This window comes from Poeciliopsis prolifica, unplaced genomic scaffold, assembly GCF_027474105.1.
Source record: "Poeciliopsis prolifica strain line A6 unplaced genomic scaffold, Auburn_PproV2 SCAFFOLD007, whole genome shotgun sequence".
Taxonomy (NCBI): domain Eukaryota; kingdom Metazoa; phylum Chordata; class Actinopteri; order Cyprinodontiformes; family Poeciliidae; genus Poeciliopsis; species Poeciliopsis prolifica.
The window spans coordinates 6,904,333-6,928,927 of NW_026562382.1; the positions used below are offsets into that span (position 1 = coordinate 6,904,333).

At 39.1% G+C, this 24,595-nt stretch overlaps 2 protein-coding genes across 4 annotated transcripts; both read left to right on the forward strand.

Moving 5' to 3' along the window:
• Nucleotides 1-2,097: 2,097 nt before the first annotated feature.
• On the forward strand, nt 2,098-8,036 carry LOC129360866 (cell surface A33 antigen-like). Its single transcript, XM_055031330.1, has 7 exons — nt 2,098-2,231; nt 2,490-2,644; nt 3,366-3,579; nt 4,597-4,761; nt 4,863-4,979; nt 5,718-5,841; nt 5,952-8,036. The coding sequence occupies exons 1-7, from the start codon at nt 2,180-2,182 to the stop codon at nt 6,661-6,663; spliced, it is 1,539 nt and encodes a 512-aa protein (XP_054887305.1). The 5' UTR covers nt 2,098-2,179; the 3' UTR covers nt 6,664-8,036.
• A 544-nt stretch (nt 8,037-8,580) lies between these two features.
• ildr2 (immunoglobulin-like domain containing receptor 2) lies at nt 8,581-23,587 on the forward strand. Of its 3 annotated transcripts, XM_055032422.1 has the most exons (10): nt 8,581-8,742; nt 12,465-12,794; nt 13,425-13,544; nt 16,033-16,089; nt 17,439-17,585; nt 17,673-17,846; nt 18,181-18,294; nt 19,925-20,120; nt 20,966-21,632; nt 22,967-23,587. In XM_055032422.1, the coding sequence occupies exons 1-10, from the start codon at nt 8,700-8,702 to the stop codon at nt 23,000-23,002; spliced, it is 1,884 nt and encodes a 627-aa protein (XP_054888397.1). In that variant the 5' UTR covers nt 8,581-8,699; the 3' UTR covers nt 23,003-23,587. The 3 variants fall into 3 exon arrangements, with proteins under 3 accessions (XP_054888397.1, XP_054888399.1, XP_054888398.1); XM_055032424.1 differs by lacking the exon at nt 18,181-18,294; XM_055032423.1 differs by lacking the exon at nt 16,033-16,089.
• Nucleotides 23,588-24,595: the final 1,008 nt, after the last annotated feature.

Genomic DNA, 24,595 nt, shown 5'->3' on the forward strand with positions numbered 1-24,595 from the left:
AGAGAGTTTTGATCTCTATTTGACCACACAAAGACAATTTCACTTCTCCAATATATAGGGATGTTAAGCCAAAATAACTTTACTGATGTCCTACCACTTCCTGCAAATTACCCATAGAAGTGAATTGCACTAAAACCCTTGAAATCACACCATTTTCTTTACTCACGCCATTGAACTGCTGTGTAAGTTTTTATGTTTTGCTTTAATTTATTCTAAAACAAGTTGAAACTTGGCAACAAATAACAGGAACAGTAATAAAAACCCCTTGAGGTTTAACCAGCAAACATAATTAGATAATAAAGGTTGTAATCTGAAGAACACACCAACCATGAAAGAAATACAAGGACTTATAATGCAAAGAGCTATGCATGACTTTATATAAGAACCTGTAACATCCATTGTAATTATGCATTTCCAAAGTGTAAATAAACCACTTACTATTTTTACATGATTTCTTCATGTGTGTCAAAGTAAACATGGACATTGTAAGTGGCCTTCAACTCTGAATAAATTACATCATTTCAGTAATCAGCTCAAAACATATCGTGAGAAATATGTTGAAAAATACCCTAAATTTGACTCTAGTCATAACGAATAAATTGGCAGTTCTGTCAAATGTTGAGGAACTTGATCCAGACTTATTGTCATGTTGTGTGGACGTTGATGTGGACCCAGAGGCGCAAACGTCAAATGGGTGGTGAAGGTTTCATGAAAATAATTCTGAAAAAAACAAATTTACAAGCAGCCGGGAGATTACAAAAGCATGAACAAAACTGGAGCCAGGAACACGGGGTGCATAACGGCGGGTAAACAGGAATGGTTGGGATTTAAAAGGAGGAGCCAGAAAAGAGTGCAAGCAGGAAAAGGGTTTAAATACCGAGATAATGAATACTGGAAAAACAAAGACCTGAGCAGATGAACTAACAAGTTACAGGTGTGAGGGGAGCGACAAATGGGAGCCAGGGAAAGCACACTGAGAACCAGGAAGTGAATCTAATGCTAAAGAATGAGTAAACATGATAAAACTATCCAAGAAAGGAGAGACACAACAAATTCACCTAATAAACTAAAGTCACTAACAAAGGACTGAACCAAAGTAAAACAGAAATACAGGTCATCTAATGAACGAAAAGGAACCAAGGAACACAGAAATTAGTAAAACCCAAAACCAACTCAAACAACCCAAAATCATGAAACCTTTAACGTTTAAGAGGTAAAGATATACTTATTGTTCCCATATTTACAAAACAAGAAATACAGTCACTTATTACATAATTTTTCCTACGCAAAGAAATTTTAACCTGATTTTATATGAAACCGTAAGAAACAATATTAGATCTCTTGTTCTAATTTATTTTACATAACTGTGGTTCTCTGGTTTCAGTTTATTGCAACAAGTTTTGAAGAAGAAGTTCAGCAAATCAAGGAAATACCTTCTTATTTGTCTTTTACATTTATGAGCTTTTTACACTGTTATAATTCAGCAATAATATTCATTCATTTAAATGTGACGGGCTATTTTCAGCGCAATGGTGCTACCTGCAGGTCAAATGGTATACAACACGAGCTGCTGTATACCATATATACATTTATAGGACGAGAAAGTCTCTGCATTCATCTCTTTCTGGCAATCTGCACAACATAGTAGAGGGAGCAACAAGCTGTTCAAAGTCGCTGGGAAGAAAGATGCAGGTAATGCAGAACTTTATTAAAGGATAATGTGTTAGATTTAGTAAAACTAATTAAATATGACTGAGGGTTGCTTATTTTCATAAGGCAATAGTGACATTAATTGGAGCAAAGTATTAACTAAGTAGGACACATTACACATGCATGCAACGCTTTTTAGACCTTTCTCTTTGTAACAATGTGTTCTTCTTCCTTTTATTTCACTGTGATGAACAACTTTTTGTTGACCTATAAGACAAAATCTGTGTGTGGTTTCTGTATGATTGGTAGATCCCCTTTTCTTATCTTTACAAGTAAAAATTCAAACAAAAGCAAGTTAGTGATTGGACGTCGATTGACATGTGACACATATTGTTAACTCATTACCTGGAAGAGTCAACTTCTCCACACCTATAGGCAACACAGGAGTTCACCGTGAAGGTTAGGCAGGCTCCTGTTCCTCGTCAAAGAGCATCTGTTCTGGTGAATGTTTTAGTCTTCGACTTAAAAAATGACAATGGGAAGGCATTTTGGATGGCAAAAACAAATTCTTCTACTAGCAGGTAGGTTTTATGTTTTTGTTCATTTTTATTTTTTGTTAAACCTGCCACACCTTAATGGTCGTATCACTGTAGTTAATCAGTAACTATTCCATTGCCGTCCTACTTGAAGCAGGATTATGTTTTACTAGAAAGAGATCAGTTGGTCAAAATGATATTTCAAATGAATATCAAGATTTCTCTCCCCCTGAGTATATTGAAATAAAAAGTTACTGACATACTGTTCGTGTGTTATCATATTTTTATTCTTTTGTTTTGTAGTTTTGCCCTGCTGTTGGAGTGTGCAAGTGTCTATCAAAGAAAAGGAATACAGGGTGGCAAAAGGAGATGATGTTACACTGACCTGTTCCTTCATCCCTGCTAAGCCTATAACAACTAACTTTGTCCTGGCATGGGACACTGTGGGCATCCCATCGGTAAGATGTACAAGATCTAAAGCAGAGATACTTTCTGGGTGGTTTCGAGTATGTTGGTGGTAAATCGCAGGTTTATGATACAGTGAAAGGGTCTAATCTAAACCAACTCACTTCGGAAACTTTGGGATCAGTTGATGTTATCAATTGAAAAAATGGAGAAGTTTTAAAAGTCCATATAAAACAAATAACTTAATTTGTCCACATTTTATCATGTTACAGCCACCAAATTTAAATGTATTTTGTTGTGATTTTCTTTGACCAACACAAAGAAGCTCATACTTCTGAAGCTAAAGGAAATTAACACATTTATGACATTTAGGTGCCTTAACAATTTCAATAAAACGTAGTGTTTATGCAGCGAAATAAATCTGATTCATGCTTTTATTGGATGTGATGAGGTAGTGACCTTTGTCCCGTGGATGATGAATGGGTGAATGAATCAGAACTGCTTTATGCACAAAACTGCAGTCCTGCTTAAACGGGTCAGAAAAAAAAAACAACCTCTGTAAGCATTAACTGAACACATTTTGTTTTCTAATACTTAGTAATTTATCTTTGATAAGAGCACATAAAGTACTATAAACTGAGGAAATGTGAAAGGTTAGAATGAATATTAGAAATTATGTAAGAGCTATCACTATGATGGATCTGTATTGTCGTGAAGGATTGTAGCAATTTATGGATTATCCTTTTCTATCAAATCTGTGTTTTCCTGCTCCAGAAACCAGTGGCCTCCTTCTTTATGAACAGTCCTGTTGACATCGCTCCATCATATGAAGGAAGAGCCACCCTGGAGGTTGATGTTGACGGGGGATTGGCGAAGCTCCACTTAAAACAGTTGACCATGGAAGACAGTCGCCATTATCAATGCAGCGTCAGAATCCCCAATGATGATGAGGGAACACCGATCGCTTCCACTTCTGTTTTAGTTCTTGGTGAGATTTAACTCAAGGGCGAGCTTTATGTTCTTGATTGTCTGTCTGTCTACATTCATTGATAAATACGTATTGTATAAAAATATTTAGTTAAAATCTTAAACTCAAATGGAAAAGAAGGGTTATTGAAGTGGCAGCGACACACTTATAGAGGTTGCGTTGACAATATTAGCCTTTTTTTATTTCAATCAGTAAGACCCTTACAGGAAACAAATATGCCTACTTCAATAAATGAAAGATTAGCTCATTTACAAAGGGATTATTACCTTCTATTTTTCTCTTCACTGTTTTCAGTGTTTATGAGTTTGTATTTGGTTTGTTCTGCTGTGATCTGTCATCTACTCAAGATTTCCTTTCACCCTATTCTGTCTTCACCTGCCATACTCTTGCTATTTTGTGTAAAGACATACTTTGCAAAAATAGTCATCTCGCTTTATCTTTCTCAAATGTTTTTACATTACAACCATGTACTTCAATGTATTCTAATAGGATCACATGTTGCAGTCAGATCAACATGTAATTGTAAAGTGTAAGGAAACGATTTATTGTTGTCAAAATCTGCAGCGTAATGCACTAAAGATGATTTTCTTCATCAGAAAAAGGATACGGATGATAGTTGATGGGAAGTTGATTGGAGATAAATAGTATCCAGTACTAGAGAAAAACCTTTTATAAGCTGCAAAAGCCTTTGGCTCTTCTGGCAGATGTAACGCAACACTTTTCAAATCTCTAGTTGTAAACAAATGTTGGAAACCACCTATTCTGATTGTTGCACTTCACAATTATGTAATACACTGTGTGGTTTTTCTCTTAGTTAAACTGCAATGTGCTACATAAAATGTCGCAAAGAACATGTAAACTTAATTCTTTTGTAAATTGTTTGTGTTTTTTTTTTTTTTTTATATTGTTGGAAAATAGAATAAGGGGTGTTCTTTACAGATTGACTGTTCAGAGATGGAAAAACATACACTATTTTTTTGTAGTTTATGTTTAAATCCAAAACATTTTCCATTTCAGAGCCTCCCTCTAAACCAGTATGCACACTTCAGGGACAAGCACAGTATTTCACTGACATCACACTCACCTGCAAGTCTGAGGAGGGTTCCCCAGCTCCGGTCTATACCTGGACGAGCTACAGTATTGAAAACATTCCCAGACAATTTCCCCCAAAGACAACACAGGGTATGCATTAAAACCAATCATGTTTTGAAAAAACATGTTTATAATCCAGCCTGGTGTGTATGTTGCACATATTCTGATTAACATGCATGATGTTGTTGCAGAGGATGGAGTTCTGTCTCTCTTCAATATTACAAGGGAGACGTCTGGCTTCTTTATCTGTCTTTCGAAAAATACCATTGGTTCTGCAAGCTGCAACTTTACCTTAGCTGTCATGCCACGTAAGTATTTTAAAACATTTCAATCCAACAACTTGTGTGCATACCAGATCAGTTTCCATCATATGCTAGAGTGATGAAAGCAAGCCAGTGAAGTGGAAGAAAAACAGTTTCAGGATATTTTACAGGTAAAAGACTGAAAAGTCTGGTGTACATTTGATTTCATTCCCTTTTATGCCGAGAGCCCTGAATAAAATCTAGCGCAACCAACACTTTAAACTTTTCTATAGCATGAAATCCCAATAAAATACATTGTAACTGTGACATAACAAAAGGTGAAAATGTTTTGGGTGTGCTCTGCTTTTCAAGACATCGTATTCCTTCATTTTTGTGGATAGAAAAGTACACAAAACATTTATCTGGCACTAAAAATCATTGTTTTAGCAACACATGTTGAATAATTTAATTAGGTCCAAAAGGAAGTTATTGACATCTAAATGAAATTTATATAATCTTTTAGGTAAACATATTAAATTACTATGTTCATTCAGAAAGAATCTCAAAACACATTTTTGTTTAAAAAAATCCCAGCCAGAATGTCTAGTTTTCTTCACAACAATAAAATTGTAGACCGACATAAATTGTTAATATCCACACTTTATTACAATAACATTTATATCATCACTACATTAAAGATTATCACACATTGCCTGATTCGTTTTCTCTCATTGTATCCATCTGTCTTCTTTGTCAAAACAGTTCAAAGATGGAGTAATGTTTTTTTTTTATTTATTCTCTTAGCCAGTATGAGCTTTGCATCCACTGGAATTATAATTGGAGCAGTTGCTGCTGGACTTCTGGTTCTGGGGATTCTCATTTTCTGCTGCTGCAGAAGAAAGAATAAAAACGAGGCTGATGACGAGGGGTATGCAATCATTCACTAATCAAACGAACAAATCAACAAATGTGTAATTCTTAGAGTTTTCTGTGTCAGTCGTGTAACCATTTATAACTTGTTTGTTGTTTGTGTTTTAGTCCCCATGGAGATAAGGTGTATTACGACAAAGAAGGTCCTGAAGCGGGAGAGCCATACACGGATGACAAGTCAAACACTGAAAAGAAGAAGTCTAATCAGAATGAAGTCAAATACATTGCTCCTCAAAGCGATTACACCACAGGTGGAGCAGGAAAGACATTTGATGATGACCAGGAGAGTTACAGAAGTGGTTTAGAAAGGCACGACGGAAAGGGAAGTGACATAGATTCCCAGCGTTACCAAGGAGATCGGAAGGATTATTATCGTGGAAGTCGGGATCGTCTTGACGACCAACGAGATCGCCATGGCAGCAGAGATCGTCTTGATGACCAACGAGATCGCCATGGCAGCAGAGATCGTCTTGACGACCAACGAGATCGCCATGGCAGCAGAGATCGTCTTGACGACCAACGAGATCGCCATGGCAGCAGAGATCGTCTTGATGACCAACGAGATCGCTACGGAAGTCGGGATCGTCTTGACGACCAACGAGATCGCTACGGAAGTCGAGATCGCTACGGAAGTCGGGATCGTCTTGACGACCAAAGAGATCGCTACGGAAGTCGGGATCGTCTTGACGACCAAAGAGATCGCTACGGAAGTCGGGATCGTCTTGACGACCAAAGAGATCGCCGTGGCAGTAGAGATCGACTTGACGATCAACGTGATCAAGACTTGTACCGTGGTAGTCGCGATCGCATTGACTACTGAGATGAGTAATATGCATATGTTTAATGTTGACTTACTGAGTACTCTTCAGAAAAGAGTACTCAGTAAGTCTCAGTCATTGTCTCCTTGGGCAAGACGCTTCACCTTCTTTGCCTGCTGCAGGTGGTCAGAGGGCCTGGTGACACTGACACTGTCAGGCTGCCCCAGACCAGCTGTGGCTACAAGGTAGCTCCTCGCCATCTCTGTTTGAATGACTGAATGTAGAGTAAAGCACTTTGGAGTCCTCTGACTGGATAAAGATCTATACAAGTACAGGTTATTACCCTTTGACCCTCTAAGCTTGTGGCATAAAGAAAGGTACTATTGTCCATGGATGCCTAATGTCTTAAAAGGGATTTTTTTTTTTACATTTAAGACTCAGCAATAATTTAGTTTAACATAATTAATGTTTGTGATCCAGACGTACTGAACTCCCCTACATGAAAATCACAATTTATAGCTGGTCATTCTTGGTGGCTCGTCTTCCTATAATTAAATGCCAATTAGGGCAAAGTAAATATAAAGTGGATGAATTCACTATTTAGAATAGTTTTGTATGCTAAAATTGTGCACGAAATGCAGAAACTGATCACACGTGTATAATTAGTATAATTATCCACCAGTCGGTGGCATAATATTACAGCCACTGAAAGGAAGAGTGAATCATTTGTTTCATTATGCATCCAATCCACAGTAGGATCCACAGTGGTTTGTAAAAATCTCCACATCCTGAGAAAATTACAACTTTTTGTGATGTGAAATTTGATTGTTTTTCAGTTGAATTACACAGGATATGTCGCATTAGCTGTGGAAAAGGTTTTGAAGTGATTTGCAATGCTGTCAGTCCTGTATTTCAACAATGGTGTATATTATTTGGGTGTCTCTGCAAGATGCAGTAAGGAGAAATTCAATGCTCAAAGCTACTTTATTGAAAGCTGAAAATATTGGCGTGCTTAGGGACTCCAAAAACTGATCACTACATGACTGGCTCAAAGCATCTCTAAAACTTCTGCTCTTACTGCACTAGGTCTGCAGTGGTCAGTGTCTGTCAAAAGTGTAGAGGAGTGGGGCGCTTCTGCAGCTCAGATTGTTAAAGACATTAATTGTTCTTATTGGAAAGTGTCAAAACACATAGTGGATTTGAGTTTGTTGCTTGCAAAGAAATAGATGAGGGATGATTATGGCATAAATGTTATGTTTGCATGTTGTATAGCCTGTTTGTTAGAAAAAGTTTTTATACTAAACTCTTTAATCGTGTTAGTGCAAAGAGCCATGGTTAGTGTATGTGGAAACTAGACTGTCAACCTACAGAATCAATTATACGGTATACTGAAATTTTAAATGATTAATTAAGGTTTTGCATTGATGAATGTATTTGGACGATTTAAAAAAATATATATATATTTAATATATATATATATATCTATATATATATATATATATATAGATAGATAGATAGATAGATAGATAGATAGATAGATAGATAGATAGATAGATAGATAGATAGATAGATAGATAGATAGATAGATAGATAGATAGATAGATAGATAGATAGATAGATAGAGAGAGAGTACTGTTTTGCATCTTTTAATGAAATTCGGGAATAAGTTTGTATAGTGTCTGTAATCTTAGTTTATTTTGTAACTACTATGTTTTTTTTTCATGCGTCTATCACAGAAATAAAAAATAGACATAGGATTTTCTTTTTTGTTCCACAAAATCCACGTTAAGTGTCTTAATCGATCATTTGTAGTAATTTTTGTGTGTGTTCTGTGCAGCCAAGGTGAACTTTTACATCGAGATGAATAAATTACTCTGGCGACACCATTAGCGTGCAGCATCTTCTTCTTCTTCTTCTTCTTCTTCTTTCTAATTAGTGTCAAAGTGTTTTCTCAGCCAGTTGGAGCCCCCCTTCCTCAGTGGAGTGGTACAGTCCCGTTAGACGCAGCCTGCCTCCGGTCTGGAGCAGCGGCACTCAGAGCGGACATCGACGTCGTTAACATGCGGGGAAAAGCCGTTTCGCCATAAACACGGAATATATGATGAACTTTTACCGGTTGGCAGTTTTACTGGGAGCCTCGGGTGAGTTTATGACCGCATTGTTTTAACAGCCTTTCTGTTCTCGACAGCAGCGCAACAGGTTGCGCCCGTAAAACTTGAGCTTATCCCAAACCCGCTGGCCTCAGCGAGGGACCTGCCGAGGGGTTGAGGGTTTATCTTCGCCGAGCCAAACTGGACAGGCTCCCCTTGATAGCCGTGGTTTGGACAAATGTTTTTGAACTGTCTTCACGTGTCTTTTGGCTTCTGGGAAAGCCTGCCTAGTGCAGTTGGCTGCTGGTTGTCATCAATCATTGTGGATGTTTCTCAGGGTGTTGAATCTTTGCTGTTGGAAGAATTTGTGATGCAGCAACACTGTGTCTGCAAGACTATGTAAGCTTTTCAAATGTAGCAAAAATTATATGTATTTGGAATAGTAAGGGGTTTGTTTGGAGATGTTACTGGTAATTAATGCAATTATAACTGAATTGTACCTGGTAGTTTTTGTAATTTTAATGTATTTGCATTATACATTATATAATATACAAAGTATAGCTGGTTAGGAAGAGTACAAAGTGAATGAAAACAATCCAAATAAACCAAAAGGTTTGCGGTAGTATGAACAATACTAAATGAAACAATCATAGTCTGCACTTGTGTCAGTAACAACAGAGACAGTAGGGAGAAAAAAGAAGTACAGCAATAAAATGCAAAATTACCAACATGGAATCTAAAATAAACCTTAAGAAATCAGTTTGGAAAATATCTCAAGCATTAACAATAACTACTTTGTGAAAATATCTTAAGAGAAAAGTTACAAATACTTTTTCTATTCTTACAAATAGGTGTTTCCCCCCACCCCCCAAATGTCACTACATAAAACAAATGCAGCACCTCTATACCTTGTGGAGAATCTGCATCTGCATGTGAAAAAATTAGGAGGAGCTTCCAAAGACCGGTAAGCAAAGTAGGAGTAAATCCACAAAGTTGTTGTGAAATAGTCTATGCAGTAGTTCATTAAAAAAAACTAACAATAGTAATAACATTATATGGACACATCATAAGGTCGATTCCATCCTGCGTAGATATGAGCTTCAAAGGATGTTTGACATTAAGCTTGGAAGCAACAAAGCTTAATTTCCTGACTTCTGGGTGCTTTTTGAAATTGCCGAGCAATCCTCCATCAACCATTGAGTCTATTTTCAGTCTTATCAGTGGCATCTGTTGGAATAATGAGTCGATGTGAAGGAATGCACTGCAGGGAGAATAAAAGGCAGGAAATGTGACGGTTTTGGGAGGAAAAGCCTGACCGTGTTCAGGAAACGAGCAGCGTCCAGCAGCAGAGCTGTGACCTAGAATACCACATACTGTTTTAACGGCTCCTCTAACACTGAAATAACACCTTCAGTCAGAGCACAGGTGGCGAGGAACCTGCCTATTAAACCACAGCCTCAAACACAGTAAACAATGGTTAACACACGTGCTTCATGATGCATACAGACGTTTTCCTCTCTGCTTATTCAAAACTCCTCGCACAACAAACTGAATGCATTCATGGAGCTGATGGAGGAACGTTTGGTTTAAATCTTCAGTGGCTAATTGGTCTGTTCGGAGCCAGCAGTATGAGGCCGGACTCTCCTATTGGCTCGGAGTCTGTGACCTCCTTCCCCCCACTCCATCTCCTCAACTGGGACAGCAGAGTGGGGAACAATGGTCAGCTCCATAAAGAAGGAAACAAAGGGAAGACCGCAGCTCCTCCACTGGAGGAATTCAGGATCTCAGTCCACGTTGTGCACAATTCTGTTTGCAGAACGTAAAGTTGTGAGGTTAAAGTTCAGGGTGGAGGATTCGGAATATGCGACATGTGAAAAAACTGGATTTCCGTAAAACAAGTGTTCATGAGGCAGAAACATAATCAGGTCATGTCGGAGAGTTAAAATTAATAAGACAAAAAATATTAAGGAATAATTGTTAAATTGATTTTTAAAGAGTTAGTTTTAAAATGAAAAATATCTCATTTTAAAATATTTGAATGAAATCAAGATTAAAACATCCTAATATTTAGATTTTATTGTTTTTTTCCAATAATATAACTTTACTTATGAAACATCAATAAATACCATTACTTATGAAAAACATATTCAAGTCTCCCACCAAAGGTTTACTGAGTCTAAAGGTCTTTCTCTTACAGCCATAAGCCAAAAAAAAAAAAAAAAAAAAAAAAAATCAGCAAATTAGATTCCAGGGTCTGGTTTGAGTTATTTTGACTCATTATTGTAATTTTTTTTTTAAAGTCAGTAGTTTACATCTTTCTGAATGCTTTGTGCTTTAGACCACTGACTGATTAGAACTGTTGAAATAAAACTACAGTTTTATTAATTAAACTGGTTATTACAGAGTAGAAGAACAGAACTAATTGTTCTAATCAGGGCCTGGCATGTTTTTTAATTAAAAGAGAGTAAATAAACATGGTAAACACATGGTAAGTGCTTCTCCTGCTGCTCTGAAGGAAAGGCAAAATGGTGGACTTGCTTTTGTTTTCATTTCCTGTCTTGAGGGAAATGTTTAAAACCAGTTCCTGCCCCACCTAGAGCTAAAATGACTTTCAGGCATTACTCACGAGCATCTGACTGCTTCATCCCCTCCCTGTGTGATCACAGTGCCCCTGGCTCCCATCAGTCCTCCCCCACTCCCCACACGTTACACTGGAATTTAACCTTGTGACCCCAGAGCCCGAACAGCAGAGGATCCCCCACACACCTAATCTCTCTTCCTGTCTTCTCCCGTTTTGATGCGATGCAAATTACAGTTTCTTATCCTGAATCTGCTGCACAGATAAAGAAGATCTACAGCTGTTTCTACAGAAATAAAACTGTAATTTACATGCATTTTCCAGCCATAAAGATGTTCCTTCAAAACCAGTAAGCTAAAGGAGCGGCAAAAAATAATCAATTAGCAGGTACAACAACAAGAAAAAAAATGCTATTAACCATTACCTGTTAAAAGCTACCATGAAGTGCATTTTAATCCCAGAATTAAAGTCCAGATTATTTGGTCCAGGCTGTAGTAGGAACCGCTGCAAAGCAAATTGTTTGTATGTCTACCTAGTCAGAAACTTTCTAAATTTCAGAGTGAAAAATACACTCTGGAAAATGTTCAGATGTGAAGCTGAAAGTAAACCTTTTCAAGTCTGAAAGTTGGGTTGGTCAGATCAATTATTGCAGAGCAAAGAGAACACAGTAAATTGTTAATCGGCCATTACAAATTCAGGCCTTTATACAATATTGTTAATAATGTTTTATGTGGTTGCAATGTGACAGCATATGAACAAGATAATGGTTGTTTGTAAAGAACTGTAAACAAATGTCAATATGTCACATCAGCATTAATAAGCCAATATAAACTAGAGCACATTTATGAAGTGAAAACAAAATAGGCGCTTTTCAAATTTTGGAAGAAAACCTATGAGAAACTACAAAACACTTACCAGTGGAGAAGAGGTTTTGAATTATTTTTTATCTCAAATGCAAATAATTTTTGCACAATTTTGGATTAATCAATTATATGGCTGTTGTTCTTTCAGCACATGGACGTTTAAAATTGATTGCTGAGTTACTAATCGATTCATCACGATTAGTCAAATCAATCGCTTCAGTCCCAGTTAACATACCAAATATCCAGGAATAAGAGTTCAGTTTGTACAGTTGTTCTTTCAGTGTCATAAAAAAATGTTAATCAGAGTCCGTCTCTGTCTGTGCTTGTGTCAGTCTGCGTGTGTAATGGCATGCACGTCACAGTGCGGGAGAAGAAGCAGTACGCCATGCTCTTCCAGTCCGTGGTCCTCCGCTGCCACTATCAGACGTCCTCCAGCAAACCTCCGGTGGTGCAGTGGTGGTACAAGTCCTACTGTCGAGACTCCACACGAGCCTCCTTCTCCCTGCCCGACTCTCTGGGCTACAAGGCCTCGGAGCTGGGAGCCACGGCCCAGGCGGAGTGCTCCGACAGCAGCCGGACGGTCCGGATCGTGGCCTCTAAGCAGGAGTCGTCTGTGACGCTGACGGAGCACTACAAAGACAGAGACGTCACCATCATAAACAGTAATGTTGTCAGCTTTTCCCTCCGCAATGCAAAAACACAAAGTCTTAGGAAATATTTGGTCTACTTTCTACTACAAATGTCTTAGTGGACTTGAAATAGGACAAAGCTAACTGACAAGCAACTTTTCAGCAAGATATAGGAGCTTATTTTTAGATTATAATTTCTTAATGTTGATGATACGGGCTATAAGTGCAATAATCTGCCAGTGGGAAAGGACATTTCCCCCATGTTATAAGTGAAATAATTTACCAGGTTAACTCGTACTTTTTCATCAATATTGAGGAATTATTCACTTAAAACAAGCTTTTATTTCTTGCTTCGTTGTGTCTTATTTTAAGTGTACTACAATATTTGCACTAGGACCTAGACCAAAAATACTTGGTATGATTTTGTCTTTTTGCAGTTCATGACAAACGTCTGAATCTGTTCGGATCATAGCTGTTCTCTCCATATAACAAGAATTTGTGTCATAGTTTCACAGTGCAGGAGGAGGATCAGTCTCATGATCGCAACCTCCTTGTCTAAAGTTTTGCATAACTCATCTGTCGTCATCATTCAACGGCTCTTTTCTTCAGAATGGATTTAACCGCTCATCTTCCTCTAAACTTGAGCTTTCTGTCTCCGTGCAGAGGCCGACCTCCGCATTGGGGAGCTGCAGTGGGGCGACAGCGGCGTGTATTTCTGTAAAGTCATCGTCGCCGATGATCTGGTGGGAAACGATGAGGACCACATGGAGTTACTGGTTCTCGGTATGGCTGCGGATGAAGCAACATAACATTTCTAGCCGTAAATGTTTTTGAAAAAGGTGCCTTCTTTGGGCTGCATTCCCAAGTGCCTTTACAGCAGCTGCCATGGAAACAGCCTTTGGATGGTCCTGATCCGTCATGACACACTCTATTGTTCAGCCAGTCATGCATTTCAGAGGATCTGTGTGCACTTGACTGGACTGGAAAAAGCTTAAAAGTCAGGGAGGCTGTGCAGCAGAGTCCTGGAGGATTGTGTGTGTTATTGGTTCACTGGGAGTATTGCTTCCTGGTTAATGATTGTACAGGTCTAGCAAATCTCCATCAAGCAGCCTGTACTTCACTGATAAAGGTCAGAGAATGAGCATTTGCTGTAAACTGGAGCTCTATACAGAGCCGGTTGTCCTCCCAAGACCAACTTGGACCTGAGGCCTATTCATTCGTAACCTCTTGACTGTGCTAATATTATTAGACTGATTTGATCAAAGAAATAGACCAAGGAACAGAATAATCAAACCTCAAAAACCACGCAGAACAACCTAAGAAATAACAATTCAACCATAAGCTAACCTTGTTTTACAACAAAAGTGGTACAAATGCTGCCATTCCTCGCCTCTCTAAACAGTTATTCACAGTTTTCTTCCCAACTAACTGATCCTTGGATATTTTTTCTAAATTTCTGCTTTTCACACTTTGCTGTTTGCCCCCTGTTGCCTTCCAAAATCCCCTCATAAATTTGCCCATGACTCACTCCATAACCTCCCAATCACTGCCTGCTCCTTGTCTTTCTCCAGTTTCTCCGTGTTTCAGATGGTATGTGAGTACAGTTGCAAGGCCAAGGTAGCAAGATTGTTTTTTTTTTTTTTTGCCTCGACACTCCCTACCACCAGCTGACTCAGCACATTTGGAATAAGCTCTTTGCAGTTTCAGGAGAATTTGGTTTCTGCTTGCAGACACACAGATCATTTGCTGGCCTTTACTCTAATCACAGTTGTTTAAAATCTCATAATAAGCACATGGGGCAAAAAACAAGTGGCTCAACCTCAGAATGTAGCAGTTTTCTACCTGATGAAAATACTATTCCTGACATTTTTATCTTAAAAATGAGTGCAAAAGAACATTGCCTTTTAAATACAACACAACTCCTCAAGCCATTTTTCAAGATATGCTATGGAAAAGTGTTGACCTCCGATTTGACTTTTCATATTCTTTAGTGATTGTTGCTAAAGGTTGCTATAATTGACTAAAATATCTTTGGATTATGTTTGGCAGAAACAAACAGAAAATATATAATGTTGTATTGCTGAAGCTGGTGCCTTCAGACAGCAGTGTTAAACAAAATGTAGACGCTAAAACTATGTTTCATTATTATCATTATGCCTCTATTAAACCAGGAAGTCCCACTGAGATGAGAAATCTCTTTAAGAAGTGAAACAACACAAAAATTAGAACCAAATATTGCACAATAAATACGACAAATTACACAGCAATTTAAACACAGAGGAAAAACGATGACGTTCCTTTTTCACCGCATTTTTTTATAAACCTTATAATGCTTAATTGATGTAAGTGTTTTGAATTTAATCCAACTCCGTAACCCATGGTAGGAAAATGCTGTTTTGCCCAAAATTTGTCAAAGTCAGACATTCGAAAGCAACCATTTGGAGGGACTAAGTGGTGTTTATGGAGCTGACAGAAAATAGGTTACTGAGGCATCCTGGGAGTTCACCCAGCAGGGCTTTACACATTAGGAAGTACGCATGAAAGATTTTGCATTTGAGATGGAATTTGAAGACGGCTCTTTAGAGAGGAGGAGGATGCATGCATATACAGTATGTCACAGTAATCAGTTACAGACACATACATGGATTTAGCCGTTTTCTGAAATATAAAACTGAAATATTTCTGTCTTATTATCTGGTTAAAGCTCTGCGCATTTAAACCTTTCATCAGTTCATATTTCCAGTTACGTAGAGGAGGACACACTTTTAATCATTACATCATCAGACGTAAACAGTCCTTGATTGCTAAAGTGTTATAGGAATGTTTTTGACAAAACCTTAAACTTTGCTTTTGGGGGTATTTAAAATCTATTTCAGAAGTTGTAATGCCAGTGATAGCCGATCTGCGGATCATCTGGAAAAATATAATTTAGTTTGAATGTTTTTATCAACTCTTCAGATCCTCTGGTTAAGATGTTTGGGTTCATTGCTGGCGGTCTGCCTATCTGTTTCTTACTGGTAGTAATGACTCTTCTATCAATAAGTACCCAACATGACCCCATTTCAGGGAAACACACTTACTCTTTTAATGCTTTTCCTGTGTGTTTGCTAAGCCTGATTTTGTACAATCTTAGTTTCTTTAATTAATTGATTACTGCATGAACATCAATCATCATCTCTGCTGCCAGATTTGCTAATTTGCCTGACCTTATTTGGCGCTGCTTCCTGCTGCTTCTGTCTGGCCTTCACCTGTGCTCTCCCTCTCTCTGCAGGCAGGACAGGTGAGCAGGACGATCTTCTGCCTGAGTTTGATATGGAGATCATGCCAGGTACAGCCAATCAGCTGCCGCTTCTCTGCATTTTTCAGCTTTTCTGTCGCCTCCTAACTGATTGAACTCGCACTCGTCATAACCAGCGCTTTCCTTGACTCTGAAATAATTTATGGGCTTCCATCTAACAACTTCTTGTGCTTTATCTTTAGCCATAGTTTAAATTCTTTGGAGCTCCGGTGGGCTGTGCAGATTTTGCTTAATGCCTCCCCAGGGGAGGTGTGTTGTTGGCGTCTGTAATTTGGAGATGGGATCAAGGATTAATGTTATTGTAAGTTTCCTCGAGATTCCCGTTACCAAACCCTGCTTTCTGTCACTCAGAATCGCTACAAAAGCTACATTTGGAAGAAAAACTGGTTTATTAGGGGTAAGAAGTTGGCTTATTAGGGTAATAGATAATATAGGACCTCTGAATTTACACTCAAAATAATTATAAGATTACATTTGTGTACAGATAAAAGATAAAAATTTTTTAAGTTTGGTAAATCTTCATGGATGTTATTTTGTTTCCAAACTGTTTAGCGTCATGCTTCGCATTTTATTGAGATTTTAAGTGCTAGCGCAACACAAAATAGGTCATAGTTGTAAAAATACATGTTTTTTTTACATCTGACAAATACAAATCTGAAAACTGTGACATGCATTTGTATTCAGCTCTTCTAAACCAATACTTTAAAGAACCACTACACCTTTACACATTTAAAGATTCAAATTTTGTCCATTTAACTTTATAAAATAGCTCAAACTCAGTCAGACTGGATGAAGAACAGCTGTGAACATAAATCTTCAAGTCTTGCTACAATAGTATTTTAGGACAGAACTTTGACTGGGCCATTCTATCACGTGGCTTTGCATCAATGTAAACGTTTCTGTTGTGGCTTTGGCTTTTATGATAGCTTTTGGAAGATGAACCTTTTGCTGCTTTCACCTACTTAGCTCCATCCATCTTCTCCTCAACTCTGACCAGTTTCCTGTTCCTGAGAAGAAAACTATGCTTTATGCAGCTATGTGATTTTTTTACTGATCTGATGTGATATTTTAATCCCAAAATGTCATTTTTTTATTAGCTGTAAGCAGAAACTCATCATGATTAACATAAAATGTTTGAGGTACTGAAATAAATGAACTTTTCAGTAAAAGTCTAATTTATTAAATGGGTCTTTAAGCTCCTTTGTTTTGGTTCTGCCTTGTATATACTAATGTGTTGTTCTGATCACAGTCACAGTGCAATCTGAGCAAGTTATAACATTATTGTTTTTGGCTGCTTGTCAATGAATCAGATGACCATTAAAGGTGTATTTATTGTTTGTTGTATTTCCTTCCTGTGTGTGTGTGTGTGTGTAAAACAGAGTGGGCGTTTGTGGGCTCCGTGGCCCTGGGCAGTGTCCTGTTCCTCCTGTTGTTGGGGATCTGCTGGTGCCAGTGCTGTCCTCACTCCTGCTGCTGCTACGTCAGCTGCTGCTGCTGCCCTGATACCTGCTGCTGCCCACGACACCGTCAGTAACACAGGACAGTCACCTGCTGTATCTCCACTTTTCTTACCACCTGCCTGGGTGGTGTTGATGTGTTGTTGGTTTCTTCAGTGTACGAGGCAGGGAAGATGGCAAAGTCCCGACAGGCGGCTCCGGTTCCCGCCCAGGTTCCCGTCTATCCTTACTACATCTCCAGTGTGCCGACTGTGGTCCCTCTTGCTCCCTCATCCCAACTGGACCCGAAAATCTCATCGATTGCCTCGACTGAAAATAACCTGGCTGGAGGTGAGTCATCGCTCCTTAAATGGTTTACTTCCTCCCACCCGAGAAGGAAGTAAAAATAACTCGTTTATCACTTTATGAACTCATAAACGTAAAACTCCCTCCTTTGATTTCTCTGAGCTTCTAAGGAAATATGATTCATGGAAAACCGTTAATCACTGACCGTCTAACTCTGACTTTATCTGTCACCTTTGAGCCCGTTTCAAAACAGAAGCATCTCTTTGTGTCATGCATGCTTGTGAATTAACCCGTCATGAATCATTTGTGTGTGTGTATGTGCTTCTAAACATCCTCCTTGTCTGTGTGTGTATGGGTGCTTGTGTGTCTGCATCTACAGTGCGCAGTGGTTACCGTCTGACCAGCAGCCAAGACCAGGACTCAATGAAAGTTTTGTACTACATAGAGAAGGAGTTGGCTCAGTTTCCAACCAGCAGGTTGGCTTCACTCAAATGTAAGCCGCCACTAAATAGGCCTTTTCTCAGTGTGTCTCTATGGCCGTGTGTGTGAGTGTGTGTCACTCTGTCTTTCTTATGTGCGATTTGTGTGAGTTAAATAGTGGTGGACTGCATCTAATCTTCTCAGCCATCTCAAAACATCTGACTGATTCAGAGCGCTTTGGGAATGTATTGTAATGTCTTTTTCTCGTCACCAGAATCTTATGAAATGTCCAAAAGTTAAAAAGCCTGCAAATATTCAGTCTGATCTTCCTTCCTTCCAACGGAAACAAGGAGCACAAAACATCTTCTCTCTTTTCGTTTATTATGGAACTTAAATTTACACTTGTGTGAATCACCTTTTTTTCCCTTTTCAATGTTTTCAATGTGGATATTTACGGTATCTAATTTACGGTAAAATATTGGCAGCTATGGTTTCCAGAGTCTTTCTGTATAAATTCTGGCAAATTCTGGCTGCTGGTATTTTACCATAAATTAGAGACAGGTTTCTTCCTAGTGTACCTTACCTGTAAACATTGTGCTTAGATTTGAAGTTTCTCCACAATTCTTTGCTTCTGACTTTTTTTTAACTCAAGAAAAACACCTCGGAGCAAATTAGCAAAAGCAGTCGACTATTGTCTAAAAATAAAAAATACACTTTAAAAGCAGCTTTTAATTAAGTAACTACCAAAAATCTAAAGCACAAAGTGTAATAACTAATGAGCTGCTGACTAAAGACACTTTTGGTAATTAAAAAACAACATGAGTTAATCATCTTTATCACAAGATTCACATGAGTAAACGCAGAATATCAAATACAGAATATATCATTTAAACCAGAATGCAAGTCTTAGGAAAAGTATGTTAATTCCTATGCTCTTAATACTTGGTTGGGGCTCTGTTTGTATTAATTACTGCATCAGTGAAGCGTGCAATGGAGGTGTTCAGCCTTTTCCGTGTAGTTCCTGCTTACTTTGATACTCAGACCTTCCTCTCAACAATACTCTATAGACCCTCTTGAACTTTGTCACAATATTAAAATTTTATTGGCTAATTTTTGTATGTTTACATCTAGAAGAAAATCCTCATTTGATCCCAATTTAGCCTCAAATCATTTCTTACTGTCTTCCATTTTCACTGTAATTGTTCCTTTTCTGAGCACTGAATTTATCAGTTTCAGTTTCTGAAATGAGTAAAAATTATGTTGTACTTCACAATATTTAAAAAAAAAAATTTTGTTGACGTTAGACAAATTTATTCATTAAAAGTGGTTAAGACATTTTGTTTCATAAAGAAGAACCAAACATGAAGCACTTTGCAAATTGCAGGGGAGTTTTCTAAATTAAATTTACAGCCACAAAAAAGTGTAAATAATCTTGACTCTAAGTTTCTAAGAAGTTGTTTAGAGTTTTCTGTTGTAATAATAAAAAAATGCACATTAGACCTCATCCTTAATGTGGGTAAGATGGAGGTTTGTTACAACCACAGATATTTATTTTCGAGTGCTGCCAAATGTTTTCATATTTCATCCAAGCAGAACTCATTCCGCTCATTCCTCCTCTGTGAAATGTTGCAATACTTGCTGGAGATTCCCATAAATCTTTCTGTTTTGAATGTCGCCACAATCATTTCTCACCTCTCCAACAGCCAGCAGTATGTCAGAGCTGAGCTCACTTCATGATGGAGGCAACACAGATTTCAGACGCAACTATCAGACGGTCCAGATGAAGGCGCTGCCGCCCATCCCGGACCGCGAGGAGCAGATGAGAGCGGCTCCACCCGCGCAGAGTCGGCGGCCCAGACGAAATGACGGCAGTCTGTCGGACGATGAATTGGAGCGAAGGTAACGGTGTTTGTCTAGGATAGGCTACCTTCACACGCCACGAATTGTTGTTGAGTTCTGGTCTTTTTCTCAAATCCAACCTTTTTTTCTTTTTTTTGCACCGTCGTTTGTACTACCGATTAAATTCAGCCGCAATGAGACTTCTGTGTGAACGGTTTACGTTCCCAAAGTGACCCACAGAAGAAGAACATTGACTTCACACAGCAGCGCTGTTTATTCAGCTACAAGTCAACAGTATTGTCACATGAAGGAAGCTAATAAAAGGAAAACACAACTAATAGCAATGTTTTGCTGTACAACATTCTGTAGGGAAGTCTGGATGTGCAGTCAGAGCATTAGTGACGCAGGTTAAGTTCATGTAATCATAATTTCTAGCCGTTATTGACTTCCTGATTCACCACCTCCGGCTTTTTCTGGTTCAGAGTTATGATGTACAGCAGGTCTCACGTCAATGACATGAAAGCTAGAAAGATGCAACATGTCTGTTCAGTCTGCAGATGGTTTAAAAACAATCTGATACGTATCCAAACTCGCACCAAATGTAAGTGGCACGGATTGGACTTTTGGGGGAGTGAAAATATTGGAATTGGGCTTTTCCAGCCTGTGGTGAGAAAGCCAGATATAGGTCGCATTTTTGGGGGGGGAGGGTGGGATTCAGATTTGTGTCACTTTCATCTGCTGTGTGAATGTAGTTATTGCTCTTTTATGGTGCCTTAAAAAAAATCCTCATGTCTCTTGAAACTTTCCCACATTTTGCCACCACAAACTTCAACCTAGGGGACATTTTCGATAGGTAACAGAGTAACAGTGTCAAGCAAAATAAGCTGTAATAAATGTTGCTGTAGGTGGAATCCCCGCTCCGAGCACCTGCAGAGGAAGACGTTGAGCAGGCGAGGTCGCACCGGCTCCCTGGATGAGCTGGAGGAGTTTGCACGATCCTACGGCTCCCGCGCTCGTCGTCCTGAGCCTCCAGACCGGCTCCAGGTGAGGGACTACAGCCCACCGAGGCGTTCCTACCGAGAGGAGGACGATACCTGGGTCCGCCGGAGCCCCTCACCTTTAATGCACAAGAGAAGGGACACATGGGACAGTGACCGTCCTTCTCGACCGCCACTGAGCAAAAGCTATGATGACGGCTTCCTCACCAGCGTGCTGGAGAGGAAGGCGAGAGGCCGGGGAGGGGACAGGAGCGCTGGGAGAGCGGACGAGGACAGTGACACTCCATCTAAAGGCAGCTCCAGGGGAAAAGGCAGCGACAGCTACTACAGCAAGTCGCCCAGCCACCGTCCAGATGAGGACGACCCTTTGCCTCCGTACTCTGAGCTGGAGGCCGAGCGATACCGCCGGGCTGACCTGACCCCTGACAGGTACCGCACAGCTGAACCGCCCCGATCAGACCGATACAGGACTGCCGAGCCAGGCTCGAGGCCTTTCTCCTACACCCGTCCCCACCAGGGAATGTCCCAGACACTACAAGGGGCCAGAGAGGAGCGGGACAGGAGCCGAAACCTGGTGAGTTACTTGTAGCAGGAACAAGAACTTCCTTCCTCCATCGCTCTGCAGAAAAAGAGCATTTATGTCCTGCAAATTGCTACAAGTCAAGCCCAATGGCATCCGATAGTTTTCTTGTTAACATTATCGCAAGTGGACTCCACTATTAAAACCTACTAAAAGGCTGTGGTAAATAAAAGAAGTGTAAAATGAACTAAATTAAACAAACTCAGCACAAAGATACGCTAAGACCAGAATGTGAAAAGTCAGTGTTGCCATTTTAAAGTTTAAAGTAAGACAGATCCAAAATCTGCTTCCAGTCTCTGATCCATGTATCGCTCCAACTATGAAAAGATGCTAAATGACCTCAAAACAATGCAACGTGAGCAAATATGAGTAAAAAGACAAGCTTGAGTGCAGAAAGTCCACAATCAGTCCTTGTCGTAACACAACTATTAAATGATGCCTAATTGCACAGTAACTTCAGGCATGCCTGTCTTCAGAGTGATGAGATTGTTAAATTTTTGTTCCCAGGAGTTTGTTTTATTATTCATAATGTGTCCTGGTGACTTCTGATTTCAGTCCAGTTAGAGCCTTTGTTTCCAGCCCTCTCTGAAATTCCCTTCTGGTTCTTTTTTAAGGATTTTTTTGTGCAATTTCAGCTCATTATTTTAAATTTTCAGCCCACAACTTTGGAAGAGAGCAGCAATTGGAAGAGAGTACACAAAATTACCCACAGTTTTCATTTCGTAAACTATTGGCACCCCAAGAGAGAGTATGTAAATTTGATATACACAATCAAATCATCAAGGTGCTTACAAACACCTCGATGTTTCTACAGGTCTGCAGGAGGTGTAAAATATGCATTATTCTTTATGTATGTCGAGAATATTAACATTTACAGATTGCTCCGCAGCCCTCCAGTGGAAACAAAATGAATTGCAGCACTAAAAGTCAGCAGTTCTCAAATGAAGTGTTTTTTTTTTTTGTCTGTTTTTGTTGTATTTGTTGTCAATAAGAAACATTCAGCGTTAGTGTTTATGTATATATTTTTGTCTCTTTTAACTTTTAAGTGTAAGGCATAGTGGAACAGTGAATTATTAGTTTTTAACATATCGTCCTTTTGAGGTATTATTATTGTTCTTTTTACAAAAATGTCCTTTAAATCAAAACTAATTCTTGATGTATGCTCTCAGTGTAAAATGTGTCTTTCCTTCCTTTCCAATGTTTAAAATCTAAAACAAATCTTACTAAAACTCTTCCTCTGCATGGTTTCCAGCTGTCACACTGGTTAAGCACCGTCACTCAGCATGAGCGTCTCTAACCTGCAGCCTCTCGGTGTATTTCCCTAACAGAGCGCTGCACTGAGCAGGGATTCTCTGGTAGTGTGACGAGGCACTCGAACCTCCACCTGCACAGAGCTGCCGGTCCGTTCGTTTTATCCGTCCTGCATGCAGCCACGCAGGGAGAAGCTAACTGTCTCCACCAGCAGCTGCATGAAGTCTGGCTCACCTTGAAATAACCCCAGTGGGAAACAACATTAGAGGAAGGAAAACCTGGGACAGAGCGAGGCATCCGGCCTCTGCTGTTAGAGCTTGAAGGTTTCTGGATTATACTTGTGCATAAATGATACTGTATCATGTGTGTTTGTACGTGCATATTTTATGTAAGGTATGACCTTTTTTTTTTCATTTTTGTCCATTTTGTTTGGTGGCTAACGTGCCAAGATGTTTTATTTTATCTGTCCAATTTTTGCAGGTAAAAACCTCTGCAGGATCCACTCTTCTTATTTATGTGTCAGTACTCTGTAACTCAGGTTAACTCTGCATTTTATTCTTGTATCTTTCCGTTTTGTGACTGTTTTGGAAGTACTGCACCTTGAACTTGTTTTGCAGATGATCATTGCACTGCCTGGATGCTTTGTAATAAAAAATATCTCCTGAAAACCTGTCACTTTATCATAAGTGCAGAATATAGAGACTCTTTTTTTTTTGTCGTTTGGCTGTGCAGATGCAAAAGTTTTGCATTTGTGATTAATCGTTCCAAAGCTAAACTCTTAGATTATTTTTAAATTGTTGAAATAAAAATATAATGTTCCTAAAATAATTTCACTGGATTGCCAGACAGATGCATCCAGGGTTTGTTCAGTTCTCTTCCTGCCTTGCTTGTCATTTCTCCAATTATTTTAGGCTCATTATTTATTCCTTTGTCTGTCTGGGAGAATTTAGGCAAGAGGTTGGTGCCATTTGATCTAGACTTAGTATATCAAGATGCATCAGCTGGAGATTACTATGCTACTTCATCTATGTCATGTATCTTGTTTGCCTATATTAGGACTTGCTCCATTGATGCAATTTCAAGCAAAAGTTGTGTTTGAAAGAAAATAAGAGACCTGTTAATTCTGATACCCAGATTAATGAACCATCATGCTGAACTTTTTCACTCAGTGGATAGAAGCCAGCACCGACTGAAAGGTGCAAAGACAAAGAAGGAATTAAGGAACTGCAGAGAGCAGAGCTATTCATCTCAGCATCATTTCTTAGAGCATTGAGACACTTGTGTGCAAAGTGGAGAGTACTTCACTACAGGCCGGCCTGTGTTGTGTCTGCCCTGTGAAGCTGGAAGAGGGTCCATTTCCCCACGCAGGACGTGAGAATCCTGACAGCTGCATCGCTTTGCATCCTGAGAGGAAGCTCCACGGTCAGGAGCTGTGAGGAAAACAAATCCCTCTTCTTCGTGAAGAGGATGTCAGCATTCACGTGAGGAATGCGTTCTGGTTGAATGGAAACTCACAGCAGCACTGCAGATTGCTGCTGATGGACAGCTTTAATCTTACAGATTTAAAAGAGGCAGATAAGATCACTTTTAAAGAAGAGCAACTTTCGTTTCTCTAAAAATGGTTTGTTTTAAATTAAAAGGCTCCTTAACAAACAAACATCATGTTAACAATTGTAACACGGTTAGTGGGGGGAAACTTTCACACA

What these genes read in the sequence shown, in the direction of transcription:
- LOC129360866 (XM_055031330.1), top strand. Translation starts at nt 2,180, where the DNA reads ATGACAATGGGAAGGCATTTTGGATGGCAAAAACAAATTCTTCTACTA. An exon ending in TCCCCCAAAGACAACACAGG is followed by an intron (nt 4,762 to 4,862) that starts GTATGCATTAAA and finishes ATGTTGTTGCAG; the next exon opens with AGGATGGAGTTCTGTCTCTC. An exon ending in AACGAGGCTGATGACGAGGG is followed by an intron (nt 5,842 to 5,951) that starts GTATGCAATCAT and finishes TTTGTGTTTTAG; the next exon opens with TCCCCATGGAGATAAGGTGT.
- ildr2 (XM_055032422.1), top strand. Translation starts at nt 8,700, where the DNA reads ATGATGAACTTTTACCGGTTGGCAGTTTTACTGGGAGCCTCGG. An exon ending in CATGGAGTTACTGGTTCTCG is followed by an intron (nt 13,545 to 16,032) that starts GTATGGCTGCGG and finishes CTCTCTCTGCAG; the next exon opens with GCAGGACAGGTGAGCAGGAC. An exon ending in CTGCTGCTGCCCACGACACC is followed by an intron (nt 17,586 to 17,672) that starts GTCAGTAACACA and finishes TGGTTTCTTCAG; the next exon opens with TGTACGAGGCAGGGAAGATG.